The following is a 17890-nucleotide window of genomic DNA, read 5'->3' on the forward strand; positions in this document are numbered from 1 at the left end:
GGCTAACCGTAGTTTTATTCGGAAATAGTCTTCATATATGAAATTTGGGTTTATTAAAATAAATGAAGGTGAATGTGACCAACCCAAGTACATACTATGTGGCATTATTCTTTCTAATGATGCAATGAAACCGCTCAATCTAAAAAGACATTTCAATACAAATCACAGTGAACTAGCAGTGAAACCTCTGTAATATTTTGAAAGAAAGTTTAAGGAACTTAGTGCAAAAGAAAAAGCCTCCAGAAATTTGTCTCTCCAAATCAGGCTTCATTCAGAGTTTGTTACAAAGTGCCACTTCGCATTGCAAAAGCTAAAAAGCCTTACAGTATTGGGGGAGACTTAATAATTCCATGTGTGAAAGATATATGTGCTGAAATGTTTGGTGAGTCATCTCTCACTAAGATTTGAAACATATCCCTATCAAATAATATGGTAATGAGGAGGATTGGTGATTGAGCAGATGTGGAGGATCAGTTGTTGTCGCAACTACAGGCATCACAATATTTCGCTCTACAAATTGACGAATCTACCGATGCTGCAAATAAAGTAATTTTAATTGTTTATGTAAGATATAAATACAGTGATGACTTTAAAGTTGAATTGCCATTTACCCATGAACTGTCATTACACTACAGATGCTGTAAATTTTGAAGCTTTGAATAACTATGTAGTAAAAATGGGTTAAATGGGAGTGCTGTGTTGGAATCTGCACTAACGGAGCGGCAGCGCTGACAGGACGTTACTCAGGTGTCACAGCAAAGGTTAAGGAGGTTGCCCCTAACTACAAAGCTACACACTTTATGATTCATCGACAAATGGTAACAACTAAAAAATTTAACGACGTGTCTTTGAAATGCACATGAGTTAGTATTGTTTTTGAAAGAGAGAAAACCAGATTGGGCAAATATGTTTCATGATATTAACTGGGTTGCCTGCCCGTCCCGGGCCACGTGACTGACATCGCCTGCCCGTCCCAGGACCCGTGGAGGGCCTGGCCGCCCCCATCCCGGGACCCATGGCGGACATCGCCCACCCCATCATGGGACCCATGGCGGGCCCGGCCCGCCTGTCCTGGGACCCACGGCGGACATTGTCCGCCCGTCCTGTGACCAGTGGTGGACATCGCCCGCCCATCCCTGGACACGTAGCGGGCCCAACCCGCCCATCCCGGGACCCGTGGCAGACATCGCCCACCCTGTCCCGGAACCCGTGGCAGGCCCGGATCACCCATCCCAGGACCCGTGGCAGACATTGCCCGCCCGTCCCGGGACATGTGGCGGACATCACCCGCCCATCAAGGGACCCGTGGCGGGCCAGGTCCGCCCATCCCAGGATCAGTGGTTGACATCGCCTGCACATCCAGGGACCCGTGGCAGACATCACCCACCCGTCCCGGGACCCATGGCAGGCCTAGCCCGCCTGTCCCTGGACCCGTGGCGGACATCAACCACCCTTCCCAGACCCGTGGCGGGCCCGGACCGCCCATCCCGGGAACCATGGCGGACATCGCCTACTAGTCCCATGACCCATGGCAGGCCCGGCCTGCCCGTCACGGGACCAGTGGTGGAAATCACCCACCCTTCCCGGGGCCTGTGGCGGGCCTGATCCACCAGGCCTGGGACCCGTGGTGGGCCTGACCCGCCAGTCCCAGGACCCGTGGCAAACATCACCCACCCCATTCGGGGATGCGTGACGAGCCCAGCCCACCCATCCTGGGACCAGTGGTGGACATCACCCACCCATCCCAGGACCCATGGCGGGCCCAACCCGCCCGTCCCGGGACCCGTGACAGACATTGCCCGCCCATCCCAGGACACGTGGCGGACATCGACTGCCCATCCCGGGACGAGTGGCAGGCCCAAGGCCCACCTGTCCCAGTACCAGTGGCGAACATCGCCCGCCCACCCCAGGACCCGTGGCGGGTCATCGCCCCCACCCGTACCCCGGACCCATGGCGGACAATGCCTGCCCGTTGTGGGGCCTATAGTGGGTTCAGCTTGCCCGTCCTAGGACCCGTAGCATGCACGGCCCGCTCGTCCCAGGACCGGTGGCGGGCCCAACCCGCCGGTCCCAGGACCCATGGCGGACATCGCCCGCCACCCGTCCCAGGTCCCATGACAGGCCCCCCCCCCCCCCCAGCCCCCCAGCCCGCCCATCCCAGGCGGACCCACAGCGGTACATCACCCACCCAGTCCTGGGACCCGTGGCAGACATCACCCATCATCCCAGGACCCGTGGCGGGCCCGGCCCACCCATCCTAGGACCTATAGAGGACATCGCCCGCCCGTCCCGTGACCCGTGGCAGGCCCGGCCCGCCCGTCATGTGACCCGTGGCAGACATCGCCCGCCCATCCTGGGACCCTTGGTGGGCCCAGCCCGCCCAACCCAGAACCTGCCGTCCTGGGACCCGAGGCGGACATCACCCGCCCATCCCAGCTCCTATGGCGGGCCCAGCCTGCCCGTCCCAGGAACCATGGCGGACATCACCCGCCAGTCCTGGTTCCCATGGCAGGCCCGGCCCACCATCCAGGACAAGTGGCGGACATCGCCTGCCCGTCCCAGGACCCGTGGCGGGCCTTGCCTGCCAGTCCCTTCAGAGATCAACACCTATGCTGTTCCTTAGAACCAGAATATGCCACTAAATTCTTTCAATTCACCTGGGGCTTGTCCTAGCATTCTACGAATCCTACTGAATCCTCAGAATTCTCCAGGGGCTTCTCTGAATCCTCTAGTTCTTGTCCTAGCATTCTACGAATCCTACTGAATCCTCACAATTCTCCAGGGGCTTCTCTGAATCCTGGTTCTTCTCTTGTTACCTCCACGAATCCCCTCATTTTCTTCACCGTGTCTATAATCTTCCCCTTTTTCTTTCTCTTCCAGGAATCAATAAAACTCTAAAAATCTTTTTAACATATTTATTTCCGTTCAAGGTTAACAAAGCAAACTTATTACAAAATAAACATCAAACTTTCCATACAACAAACATTCTCCTCAAAATTTTCACATCTGATCCGTCTTCATGAAGCCAGCATAGATTTGATCACGCCATTCCTTGAAGATCGACAGCAGTTTCTGCAGTTTCCAGTGGTCCTCCTCCAGGCGTCTTATTTCACGTGAAGGTTCTTCAGGTCACAGTCCAATTTATCCTTCGCTCCTTGCAGCTGTCCAACCTCATCTTCCAGCTGGTCGTTCCGTTCACCCTGGACACCGGCCTTCCTCCCCAGTGACTCCAGGCGACGATTTCCTTCCTCTAGAAGGCAATGCCAGCTCGTTCCTCTTGAGTTTTGCCTCCTCAACGTCACACTGGAGTCCACACTTTTCCTTCCAGAGGTCTTCCACTTCCTTCTGCAGGCTTTGGAACCTCAACTCGAGGTCTTTCCTGTTAGATTCCCTCTTTTCGCTCGCGTCTTTTGTTCCTGGATGAGCCTTGCCATCCGTGCCGCTTCTGCCATCTTTAGCTGCAGGTCTTTCTCCTTCTGTCGTAGAGTTTCTCGAGCCTCTCAAGCAGGCAGTCTGCCTCTGCCAACTGCCCGATCAGTTACCTTATCCTCTCACATAGGGCATCGTTTCTCAGCCCGATTTCCTTCGCGTTGTCCTTCAGCTGCTGATTTTCTTCTGCCATTTTGAGGATCTTGTCTTCCAGCTGCCGTTTCTCCCTCTTCTCGTGGTCGTTCTCCCTTTTCAGAAACACCGTTTCAGCTTCAAGCGAGTGGCCCTCTTGCAAGGCCTGCTGTTGCAACACCTGAGTGATCTGGATTTCACGAATGCGTTCTTCCACTCCGCCCGCCTTCTGCATCTCTTCTTGGTAGTCGAGCCTCTGTTGTAGGTGAAGAATTGTCCTGTCCAAGTTCACGCACTGCTCTCTCTGGCACTGGATGGCGTCTCGCACGGCCGCAATTCTCTCATTCAGTTCCTTTTCCTTGGGCTGTTCAGCTCCATCATCATGAGCTAGGAGAGAAATCTCACCAGCGAATAGGCAGCCACAGCAAACAAGATGACTATTCCTCCGTATTTCGAACAACATCTGGACAACAACGTCCTAACAACAGCTGCTGCAAAGGCCAGATAAGGCCACATTTTCTTCAAACTGGGAATTCTGGAATCCATATCTGAAGTATCCAGTTCATATGCTCTTCTCTCTCTCTCTCTCTCTCTTACGATTTTTCGTTGATTTTCTATATTCCACGAGAGATATTTTGATTTATCGAAATATAGCAGGAAGGATTCTGAAAGATTTTTAATTATGTCTTGTCTCTTGGTGTTACAAATTGCTGAAATATCTCTCTCTCTCTTGCCCCGAAGGTCTGGAATTCTTTATTTGTTCCTTCATTTAGAGAGAGAGAGAGAGAGAGAGAGAGAGAGAGAGAGAGAGAGAGAGAGAGAGAGAGGTTGTATTTTTGCGTAGAAAAACAGTTTATTGATATATTTACATAAGACAGTGCACAAGATATCACTCCATTTGGAATAGGGAATCTAGTGTGTGTACTACCATGCTTATTGTATAATGTTTCAATTGAGGTTTATATTAATATTATCTGACCCCTCTAGGTATATATATATATATATATAATATACCTATATATATATATATATATGTATATATATATATCTATATATATATATAAATATATATATATATATATTTATATGACTGGTCACCTTTTAGACATTGCTGTCTACGCACGAGGAACGCCAAAGGACACGAATGAATCAAAAGTATACTGAAACAGGAATGCGCACACCTGAAAGGTATTATTGAGACACACCACTCATGCCAATAATGACAGGCCTTACGTAAGCATACCGCGCGAGCGCACGTGTGCATGCGCGTGTGTGTGGACGTAATATACGTGATGTTGCATCAGTACTAAAAGAGAGAGAGAGAGAAAAAAAATGGCTACGGTTGTTAATGATGATGTTTTTTCAGGATCACAAACCGTGACCAGGTAGTGTTTTTCTTCTTCTTCTTTCGAAATAGCGTATTCAGGAACTTGACCTTTTTCTCCTTAAAGGAAATAGTGATGGCCACAGCTGTGAGTAAGAATAGATCAACGTGAAATGACTGTTAACAGTGTGTATTTTATAATCTCCTTACATTTTACGAGTATGTTTATTTATTTAGTTATCTGTTCATTTATTTTTTTTCTTTTCCAATTACTAGTCTCTTCTGTCTGTTTATCTGTTACTTTCTGTTACTACTTTCTAATGAACACCGTAATATTCTTTGGAAGCTTGAATTTCAAGTCAGTGGCCCCTTTGGTGGGCTTGTTCCATAAGAATACGGTTTATAGAACCCCCTTTCCTTTCTACCTTTTTCTTATTTTTTCGGCCCTGGGCAAGAACAGGACCTCTGGTTGCCCGTCCCAACTGCCCCTAACAATAATTCGCACGTCTGTCAATAATCATTATGCCAATGAGTAACGTGAATCCTTGGGCAGTAATAATTCACTGCCACAGAACTCGTGCGTAACGCTGACCACTCGTTTCTTCAAGATATGTAGATACCATTAAGAAGTTTTCTGTTTCCTGATTTCGTGAACTAGTTTATCGTCCGTTCTATTTTAACCTTTTTAGCCTTTCTAGGGAACCGTTGTAGTCTCAAGGTTATTATTATTATTATTCTAAAGATGAACTTCATTTATATAGAACAAGCCCACCACCACAGGGTCCATTAACTTGAAATTCAAGCTTCCAAAGAATAGTATTCTGCCGTTCATTGGAAAGAAGTAATAACAGAAGGGAATGGGAAATACAGAATGGAGAGAGAGAGAGAGAGAGAGAGAGAGAGAGAGAGAGAGAGAGAGAGAGAGAGAGAGAGAGAGAGAGAGAGAGAGAGTTTCATTAGCAACTTGTGTTTGTGATGGTTACTTTTTCAAAAATCATTTTCACAAGCAATTTATAATTGTTAACAAAAGCCCCCCCCTTCTCAAATGATTCTTCAATGAATTCTTTAGTTCAGTTGAGCGTTTGCAACAAGTATGCACACACAAAAACAAAAACTCACGCGCGCACGCGCACACATGCAAATTCTTACAGTAGTACCATTCTATACTATCTTTCTTCATAACTAGAGTGAATGCCACTTTCAAATTATCACAGGTAATAGCAACGCTGTCAGCTTATACCGAAAAAACGAAAACAAGTTGAAAACCAAGCGTTGATTAGGCAGATATCTTACGTTGACTACCAGATCTCTTTTAAAAGATAGATTCAATGGCGAATAGACTCTGTTTGGAGGAAAACTAGATGGTTAAGCGTACGATGACGAAAACTAGGACTATTATAACCTACAAGACTAAAGCATGAAAAGGGGTACCACAGGCGTAGACTCAGACTGCTCTCCCTTATTATGAAATTATCGTCAGCAGCAGTCGTCAGTTTTTTTGTTTTTTATATATACTATCGCTCCTTTCTGGTTCGGTAACCACCAGACACACAAAATGCACCTTGATTAGTACCTACTACCAGCCTCTTGGAGAGAGGCCTCGGTAGCATTCGATAGTTTTACTATCATTTTTATTATATTTGTAACAAACGTATATATGTGTGTATGTGTGTAATAGGAAAAGTGTTATTTTTATTTAAGTGAGAAGGAAATTATGTCTGTGGCACAGTAGGAACAAGTTGTGTTTTCAGGAAACGTTGTGTTGCGTTGTAAATATATATATATATATATATATATATATATATATATATATATATATTATAATATATATATATATATATAGATATATATATATATATATACATATATATATATATATATATATATATATATTATATTAAGGTAGCGTTTTTAAAAAGAAATTATATAAATGGCAATTTGTCTGTCCGTCATCAGATCTTGAAAGTAGTTAGATGGCATTTTATTCTTGTTATAAGTTAAAACTTGCGTGTCAGCTGACCAATGGTTAAATTGAACATAGAGATATGTGACGTAATTAGTTAATTAACTTTGAGTCATAAGCTCACCTGTTGTTATATAGAGATATAGATTTTTTTGGCATTATGCCAAGCACTGGGGCAACTAAGGCCATTCATTCAGCGCTGAAACGGAAATCGACAGTAAAAGGTTTGAAAGGTGTAACAGGAGGAAAACCTCAAAGTAGTTGCATTATGAAGCAATTGTTAGGAGAGGGTGGACAGTAAGATAGAAGAAATAAAATATGAACGGAGGTACAGTCAAGGGAATGAAAGGGGTTGCAGCTTGGGGCCGAAGGGACGCTGCAAAGAACCTTAAAGTAATGCCTACATTGCACCGAAAGAGGTGCACTGAAGGCACTAACCCCCTACAAAGTAGGTTTCGTCAGTTAACACTCAGAGGAACGAATATTATAACAAAAATGATTACAAAGAAAAAATTACTAATGACGTCACATATCTTCATTTTAACCCTTGTTCAACTGACAAACAAGTTTTAACTAAAAAAAACATATAGGCCTACGCTTGCAACACGACTTTCCTGAGAACACATTTTTTTCGCCTTATTATGCGTGTGATACAAGTTCCTGTTCACATAAATTAAAGAAAAAAAATTTTCTCGTCACATTTGTGTAGCAATATTTCCCAAAACGATGATATACGTATTTTCGTCAGTTGGTCTGGCCACAGAAATGAAATAGGAAAATGGGTCTAGGTTTAGTTCCGAGTTCTAAGTGGTACTAAATGCTTTCACTTGTGGGTATTTCCAGATCGAAGAGTGAAAGGGTTTAATGTTACCCGCAATCATTCGACGAGAAACCAGCTAACTTTCGCTTTCAATCGCCTATTGTTTGAAAGAGAGAGAGAGAGAGAGAGAGAGAGAGAGAGAGAGAGAGAGAGAGAGAGAGAGAGAGAGAGAGAGAGAGAGAGAGAGAATCCAGTGGCGGCAAATCTTACGAACACAGGTTATTTAGTTCTTTGGTATCACTGACCCACTGTCCTTGCCATCATCATAAAATTGGCATTATCTAATTTTAAATCGAGATAATTTCCTTCTCAACTAATCATATCGGGTGAATTATTCCTCAAAATGAGTATGGTAGATGTCTCTCATAAGCAACCCATAACTGTACGAACTGCGTCTATAAGTAAGTTCGAGAAGGATCACTTTAAACTAAATAAGTTGTTTCAAGGGAAAAGCGTGCAAAGGATACGTCGAGATATCAAGATGTTTGAAAAATAAGATGTTAAAACTATGTTATCTAATTATGAAAGATTTCCGTGGTCATTACTGGCCTCTAATATTTGTCATGTCTGGGGTATTTAAACACCTTACAGAAACCAAAGTATATTGCTAGTGTATTGATAGTTTCTTGCAATACAATTGAATACATGAATATGTCACCATGACTCCCATTTCTACAGTACTATTTTATTTACCACCATGGTATGCATTTGATTTGAATTTTTTTTTAATCAATTTACTTTTTATAATGCGAAACATGTAATATATATTATAATTACATGGCATTCTCGCATAGAAACTTGAATTGCTAAAAATATAAATATGTTGAGGATATGTGCATTTTTTTTGCCTTTGGTTGTTTTTGATGATTATTTGGACTAATAAAATGCCAGTGTATGCCTGGATGTACGTACTGGTCCGCAGAATTTTTTGTACTCTCTTGACTGGTCCGTGAAGTTGAAAAGGTTGGGAACTACTGCTCCACAAGATACAGGTGACATGCAAGTAGGTCGTAGGACAATCAGCCTTCCAGTCAGAACGTATCTTCACTTATAATCGTCGGATTAGGCCCCTGTTTCAACGGAGGTTCGGCCGTGGACAAAAGACTTCCCATAAACATGCCTGAATAAGAATGACCCCCTATTTTGAAAGGACAGGTAATCCCAGCAAAGTACTCTCTACCAGGAATGTATGAGTAATCTGCAGAACAGAGTAAGAGCCAGGAGAAGGGAACGTACGGATAGAGGGTCAGAATGAAAACCAGGGTTAGTTAATTCAGAGAGGAAAGGCCTCCATATGCAACATCAAAAATAAAAAATAAAAAGGGAACGAAAATATTGACGATAAACGTAACTCTTGTGGGAGCCATTTAAATGGGAAATAAAAGTAACAAATAAATTTGATTCTCGTTTGAGTTCAAAATAGTTTCATCGATGATGGTACCGAGTTCACGCCGGACCCAGAATTTAGAAAGTTTTATTTTAAAAATGTAAAATTATAGATCACACTTTGTTTCAACAATTTCACATCCTTCCCGCGTGTCTGGCATATTTTTCCAATATATTTGGAAGCACATTCATGCTCTGTATGTTGTGTAGTTATTCCTTCTTTTCTAATCAAAGGCCTGGAAGCATTTATTTTTGCGTAAAAAAATACAATTCTTGCTTGAGACTTTCAATATCATATTACCTACTACCGAGGAACGCTGGGTATATCATATATATATATATATATATAAATATATATATAGTGGATATATATATATATATTTATATATATATATGTGTGTGTGTATATATATATATATATATATATATATATGTATGATATATATATATATATATATCCATATATACGCTATCTATATATATATATATATATATATATATATATATATATATATATATATATATGTATATATTAACTGACCAACCTGGAAATGCCTGAGAACACTCAAAATGACAGCCGATCATTTACCTCCAAAAGATAACACGTGGTGGGGTTTTGATTAACATGCCCCACCAAACCGAAACCCCCACTAAACCTAAACACCCGGTAAATCAAAACACACAACCTGCTAAACCTTACACACACTCCACTAAACCTAAACACACCCACACTAAACCTAAGCACAACCCCACTATACCATAACACACCCTGACTAAAACTAAACATATTCCCCACTAAAGCTAATCACACCATTCATTAAACTTAAACTCACCCCATCAAACAAACACACCCTTACTAAGCCTAAACACACACCCCACACTAATCCAAAATGCACCTACACTAGACCTAAATGCAAAATAAACTAAACCTCAACAAACCTAAACAGACCACACACTAAATACACCCACTAAACCTAAATGCACCCACACTAAACCCAAACACCACTCCCACCAAACTTACACACATCCTCCACTGAACAAACATTCCCCTACTGAACCTAAATGCATCCTCCACTACGCATAAACACAACCTCACTAAACCTGAACAAACACCATCAGCAAGTAAACCAAAACAAACCCGAACCCTCCACTACCATTGAACTGCACCGCCAACCGTTGCCAACTTAAACTTACATCCCTCCCACTAAACCTAACACCCATCATCCACTAAAGCTAAATGAAACCCACACTAAAACTAATTACATCCTCAACTAAACCTAAACGCACCAACACTGAACCTAAACTCCCCACTGAAATGCAACATACCCCACTAAACCTAAACACATCCCTCATTAAACCAAAACAAACACCAACTAAACCTAAACACATCTCCCACTAAACCTTAACACCCTTCCCACCAAACCTAGTCATATTTTCCACTAAACTTAAATGCACCCTGCGAAACCTAAACACACACCCACTAAACCTAACCACACAAACTCACAAAACTTAAATACAACCCTCAATAAACCTAAATGTAGTCACATTGTACCTAAGCATACCCATACTAAAGCTACACACATACCCCACTAAACCTAAACACCCCTCACTAAACCTAAAAATCCCTCCCACCAAACCTAAACACACCCCCACTAAAACTAAACACTACGCACTAAAACTAAATGCACTCACACAAAAACCTAAATACACAAGAAACTAAATCTGAGCACCTCCCACACTCAACCTAAACACACCCCACTAAACATAAATGCACCCTGCTAAATCTAAACACATCCCCACTAAACCTAAACACACCCTCCAACCAAATCTTAACACCCTTCAAACAAACCTAAACACACCCGTAACTAAACCTAATCATCCCTCCCACCAAACCTAAACACACCCCACTAAATGTAAATATACCTCAAAATAAACCTAAAGACAACCACTAAAACGTAACTCCCCACAAATTAAAATACGCCCCACTAAACCTAAACGTACATCACTTAAACAAAACAAACCCCTAATGAACCTAAACACATCCACTATACCTGCAACACACCCTAATGAAACTTCTACACATCCTCCACAAAACAAACTCCCTTCCACTAAACCTAAACATATCCCCACTAAACCTAAAAACAAAATCCCACAAAACCTAAACACAAAGCTCCTGAAACCTAAATATCCCCCCACTGTACCTAAACTTACCCCACTAAACCTAAACAAACCCTGCATTATACCTAAACATCCTTCCCAGCAAAACTTAACACACCTCCACTAGACCTAAGCACACACCACCCATTAAAACTAAATGCACCCCAAACTAAACCTAATGACATCCAAACCTAACATATCCCAAACTAAACCTAAACACACCCCCACTAAACCTAAATACACCCCTAGTAAATCTAAGCAGACACCAACTAAACCTAAACACCTCTCCCACCAAACTTAAATACACCCCAATAAAACTAAACACATCCCCAGTAAACCTAAACACACGCGGCCCAATAATTCTAAATGCACCTCTACTAAAACTAAATACACACCAAAATAAACATAAATACACTCACACTAAATTTTAACTCCCTTTAATTGAAACACCCCACACTAAAAAATAAAAAATCTAAATAGCATCCAACATCTAATTCTAAAACATACCATTACTAAAGAAACCAAACCACTCTCCCACCAAACCTAAAAAAACCATCCCACCAAATATAAACACATTCTTGATTAAAACATAAACGCCCCTTCCACCCCTTAACCTAAACATACCCCCACTAACCTAAAACCACGACCACCCACAACCTAAACCACAGCCCTCAAAAACTAAACCCCCTCAATGCCCCCCAACTGTACTAAACCTACCCGCGATACCTAAACCACACACCCTCATAAACACCCCTTCACTAAACCGCATAAACAACCCCTTCCCACCCCTTACCTAAACACACACCACCCACAAAACCTAAACACAACCCTCACTAAACCACTAAACCTAAATGCACCCCAACTGTAGTAAACCTACCCCGGCTAAACCTAAACACATCCCTCACCAAACATCCCTCCTACCAAACCTAAACACACTATTCACAAAACCTAAACATACCCCAACTAAATCTAAACACACCACCCACTAGAACTAAATGCACTTCACACAAAACCTAAAAACATGCCAACCTAACCTAAGCACACCCCCACTAAACCTAAACAACTCCCACACTAAACCTGAACACACCTCTACTAAATTAAAACAAACCCCACTAAACTTAAACACACCTTTCTACAAAACCTAAATACACCCCTTACTAAACCTAAACATTTCTCCCACCAAACCTAAACACATACCCCCCAAAAAAACTAAACACCCACCTCCAATAAACCTAAACACATAACCTCCCACTTAATCAAAATATAACCCACACTAAACCTAAACTTCCCCTGAAACAAAACACACACCACTAAACCTAAACACACCCCTACTAAACCTAAACACACCCCTACTAAAGCTATGCACCCCACTAAACCTAAACTTATCCACCACTAATTATAAACTCCCGTCCACTGAATCTAAACACACCCCCACTAAACCCAAACACACCCACTAAACCTAAACACCCCTCACACCAAACCTAAACATAACCTCCACTAAGCATAAACATTCTTCCCGCTAAACCTAAATGAATGCTCCACTAAACCTAAACGTACCCTCACTGAACCTAAACACAACCTTCATTAAACCTAAATGCACCCCAACTGTACTAAACACACCCCTCACTAAACATCCCTCCCACCAAACCTAAACACACCCCCCACTAAACATCCGTCCAGGCAAACCTAAACACACCCTCACTAAACCAAAACACACCCCTACCAAACCTAAACACACATCACCAACTAAAACTAAATGCAACCCACACAAAACCTAAACACACCCCTTCTAAATCTCAACACCCCTTCCATCAGACCTAAACACCCTTCCCACCAAACCTAAGTACACACCCATTAAACATAACACTACTCCCACCAAACCTAAACACAAACCACCCACTGAAACTAAATGCAACCCACACTAAACCAAAACACCCCTACTAAACTTAAACACAACACTACTAAACCTAAACACTCTTCCCATCAAACCTAAACAGCCCTCCACCAAACCTAAACACATCCGTCACTAAACATAACCTCCCCTCCCACTAAATATAAACACACCACCCCAAACCCTAAACAGGCTCCTTACTAAACCTAAATGAACTTAAACATACCACCACTAATTCTAAACACAGCCCTCACTAAACCTACATGCAACCCCACTAAAGCTAAACGCACCCCCCACCAAATCAAAACACACTAAACCTAAACACTTCCTAAATCAAAACACACTCCCACTAAACCTAACCACACCTCTCACTTAACTGAAATACCACCACTAAACCTAAGCACACCCCACTAAAACATTACATACCACATGTCGATAGGTCACAAACATACGAACTGACATGCAAACAGACAACTTACAACAAACATTTACTTATACATGCACATAATATTATATATATATATATATATATATAATATATATATATATATATGTGTGTGTGTGTGTGTGTGTGTGTGTGTGTGTGTGTGTGTCAGCGTGTGTAATTATCACAGGCAAAGAAAGTGATGAAATCGCAAAAAGGGTAGTGAAACCCAACCGCAAGAGACATATGGAGATCAGGGGATACAAAGGATGTGGTAGAGAATAGAGCTCTACCCAGCAACTTGATAAATTATGATGAATCACTATAGAAAGTGAATGTCATTACAATACGCATATTGTATAGGCTTCGGTTTGGAGTCCACACTTTGGACGAACCACCAACCATAATGAGAAAATTCAGCAAGAGCGTGTGATTCCAGTAACGTCCAACACTGACCCGGCACAGGTTTTTGTTGAACATTACTCTAGTCTCTGCAACAGCAACATACGATCAGAATGAGTTCGCCCGTATCATTCTCGACGAAAAATTAGAAAAAAAGAAGAAAAACCTAAAAAAATGTTACCCATAAAGAAGCATTGCGTGCACGTGATTGCTCCCTGCTGAGTAGACACATTTGCTATATGGCCAAGGGTACAGTAGCGACTTTGGACCCAGAGTGGTGTCGGTGTGGCTTCCCATACATTTTCTTTGTTTATAAGCTGTGGCAGGGATCAGATTGCCACAGACACTCGCATGCTCGACATACCTTATAAACGATGGAAACCTATGGGAAGCCACATCCCCGCCTAATACCGTTAATTGCCACTCTGTGGCGCCACAGAGTGGCTTGTGTACTCCTGGCCTAAGTCTTCAAATCGTAATGCTAAAAGAAGTGCCCTTGTTTATCTCTTCTTGTATGGTTAGCGTTGTACATCTTATTATGGCACTCGCTTTCTATACTGATTGAGAAAAGGCTCCTATTTCTAATTCTCGCTGTCATCATAATTTGTCAGGTTGCGCAGTAAAGCCCTAAGCCCTACCCCTCCCCTCCTTTGTATCCCCTGACCTCCATATCTGTCTCTTGTGGCTGGGCTTTACTGCCCCTTTTGTCATTTCATCACTCTTTGGCCTGTGATTTCAGTGCATTTTTGCAATGGCAACATGTTTTATACAACTAATATACTATTATATATTATATAAATTTTATATGTTCAAATATATAAATAAATAAACTTATACAAATACACCTGCATATACATAAATATAAATAAATTTAATAAAGTAAGATATATGTATATAGACATATATATATAATAAATTTTAATTATATACAAACAGTACCATATAGAAAGTAAAAATACATATACAACATATACATACATATTAATACCATAAATATATCATAAATTATATGACAAATATTAATAACCAAATATACACAAATTATAATTCTTATAATATATATAATATTATAATTATATAATTATTATATATATATATATATAATATATATAGGGCGCCAAAGTTCAGGCTTTTTGTGTACTCCAGGTGGCTGGGCTTTATTACTTGCCAACTATTATGGTAGTTAAGATATAGTATGATATCATATATATATATATTATAGATATATATATATATATATATTATATCTATATATAAATAAATTAACTTATGTACAGACGGCCAACGAAGAATTAGCGTAGTTTCTTAATTCATTGTTCGTTATGGAAATATTGCCATATGCAGGTGCCAGATTATTTACTTAACAATAAATAACATTTCCTTTCAAAGGTGCTATACTTGAAATAAATTACATTAGAACTGAGTAGACTTATTCAATGTATTAAAGATAATTATTTTGCAAAGTAAGGAAAATATATACCGATGGGTCCACGATTTTTAATTTTATTCTCAACTCTAGCTTCATGACAGCATACCGAAGATTTTGAAGTTGGCTTTGCTGCCGCTCGAGTCTTGACTCAACGTATCACACTGCACTGGGGTGTTGTCATTTCGTCTCCTACAGACGATAAATAATACATCAAGGCGTTAATATTCTTTGAAAACGATGTTTAGTTAAACTAATTTTTCCTTTGATCAATAAAATAATTTTGCATGACACATTTAGTGGGCCTAAATTGGACTTCTGATTTTCCCACATGATTTGCCAAGGTCAGTTTTCAGCAGTATACTCTCTCGGATACGTAATATTAATGAATATTTAAATCGACAATATATATATATATATATAATATATATATATATATATATATATATATATATATATATATATTAATCTGCTTGATTTGACTATTCCCGTTATTCTTGTTTTATTAGCCATGTTCGCCTTTCTTCTTATCCTTTTCATAATTGCTTAACATTAATTTACTCAGACCTAGCTATTCAAAGTTAAAAAGCAATCATAAAAAAATCAAACGAATATAATTCAGTCTTATTTTTTATCGAATTCCTTGCCTATCATCCTGTTTCATTTGGACACCTTGGAAAGCTGTGGGAGTCAAAACTGAAATACATTAAGAAAGGCTTACTTTCCTTAAAGCTTTCTTAGGTTGATCTTTTTGTAGCTATTCATTTCTTCTAAATAGAAATTAATTCAAATTAGTTTCACATGTATACGTACTAGACCTACTACCATAAGCATATTATAAGAAGCTGAAAGGATAAAAAATATGAAAGGGGACGTTCTCGTTTAAGTCTCTTTCATATGTTTTTTTTTTTTTTTCAAGAAAAACCTACTGCTTTAATCAAGGGTTGCTCTTTGACGGCTACAGGGTGTAACACGAGTGTATGCACATATTTTGTGGAATGAAAGATAAAGTGTCTTTGAACAGAAAATAATTTATAAACATGCATTTTAAGGCGTCCGTTGTCGGTGCTGGGAATTTTAAAATAACCGTTATCATTAGTGGTGCTTTCATGAGAAGGAGTTCGTAGTGAGAACTTGTCGGATCTAGTCGCCTGAGATGTAGAAGAGAGCGGAGGTGGCGTATAGGAGTGATGGAAGGATTAGGCCGATGTTAATAAAGTATCTCCCAATAAAATTTATTCTTTAGGTTTTGAAGAAAAAAATGCATGCAGCATTGAAGCCGTTTCCCTCCCTATCCGTGGTATTCACTGGCCACCGATATAAACAAAACAAAAAGAGTAAGCCTAACTGAATCTCTCATCCATCAAAAGATAAGTTTGCTTATTCATTAGACTTATCATTAGGCAACTACCAAAGACTTCAAGTGTAGATTTAAAATCTCTTCCTCTCCATCTAAAGTTTTCATCAGACGCCAGTCATAAGCGTAGAGCTAGTTATGATTCCTGGTTCAGCAATGTCGTGACGAGGCACTAGAATTCAAAATTCACAAATGAATGTTGCTCAGCAACATTCACACTACTGTATTGTCTTGCTCTCATGTGGTGCTTCGAGGTGTTCCACCTCTAGGCCCATGTTCTAAATTTTGCCGTTCTTTAAACGATTTTATTCATCTATGTATGATTCTCTCTGGTTTATTTTAGCTTTCTTGATATCTCTCCAACAGGAACTTGCACGGAATGCAGTGCAATAATTCTCTCGCTCATCGAGGGATGTTTCTTAGTCCGATAAATGACACATTGACATTAGATTCCCGTGCACATAATATCAAAAGTAATAGAGTGAGGTCGCCTGGTTCACGCTGTTAAGATATCGTTTTTTTTCTTTTTGTTTTTAAATTTGATAGCATTTTGTGAGATTCCAATGTTTTCTGTAAAATTTAACAAATGGAATAGTTCAACTATCTTGAACTTAATATTGAAATGATAATTTAAGGACTATGTTTATGCGATACTACTAGTGATAGGTGTCTCCTATCTATTTGGTAATGTATATCTATGGTTGTGATATGACGTTTTTTATCACTTCGTTTCGTTCACGTCAATTTGCTATATGGAAAAAGTTTACACAATAACATAACATAATGTTCTAAAGATATCAGTGACTGTTTTTAACGTCATTACACATGATTTCTTCCATCTTTGAAAATAAAAATAGATAAATAAGGCATGAATCGTGCGTCAGGCAGGTGAACGAAAAATTATGAAACTCTGCCACGAGTTTTTTTGGCCGACAGTACTACAGATAAGAGTTGGATAGATTACATTATTAGTCTACTTACAGTGGCAGGCCCGTACCCAGAGTTTTTTTAATTTATGTGGGGGGTGGGCGTCGTTTTTCCCAGAACTGGACCTTTTCTTCTATGAATGTCATTGCATACATAGGTACTACATACACGCTGAAATACTTGAAAAATTGGGTATGCGGTCTATGCCCTTTAACCCGATTAGATGTTATTCAAAGTACTGACTTCGGTTAA

General features: G+C 40.5%; 2 protein-coding genes across 2 annotated transcripts in view; one reads left to right on the top strand and one right to left on the bottom strand.

The window, feature by feature from the left end:
• The window catches only part of LOC135220884 (visual system homeobox 1-like), a 327377-nt gene that overhangs the window by 307434 nt on the left and 2053 nt on the right, over positions 1-17890 (bottom strand). The window lies entirely within an intron of this gene.
• LOC135221264 (basic proline-rich protein-like) lies at positions 1686-3424 on the top strand. Its single transcript, XM_064259078.1, has 3 exons — positions 1686-2109; positions 2306-2587; positions 3162-3424. Exons 1-3 carry the CDS (start codon positions 1686-1688, stop codon positions 3422-3424), a joined length of 969 nt encoding a protein of 322 aa, XP_064115148.1.

This window comes from Macrobrachium nipponense, chromosome 2 (genome assembly GCF_015104395.2).
Source record: "Macrobrachium nipponense isolate FS-2020 chromosome 2, ASM1510439v2, whole genome shotgun sequence".
Lineage (NCBI taxonomy): Eukaryota > Metazoa > Arthropoda > Malacostraca > Decapoda > Palaemonidae > Macrobrachium > Macrobrachium nipponense.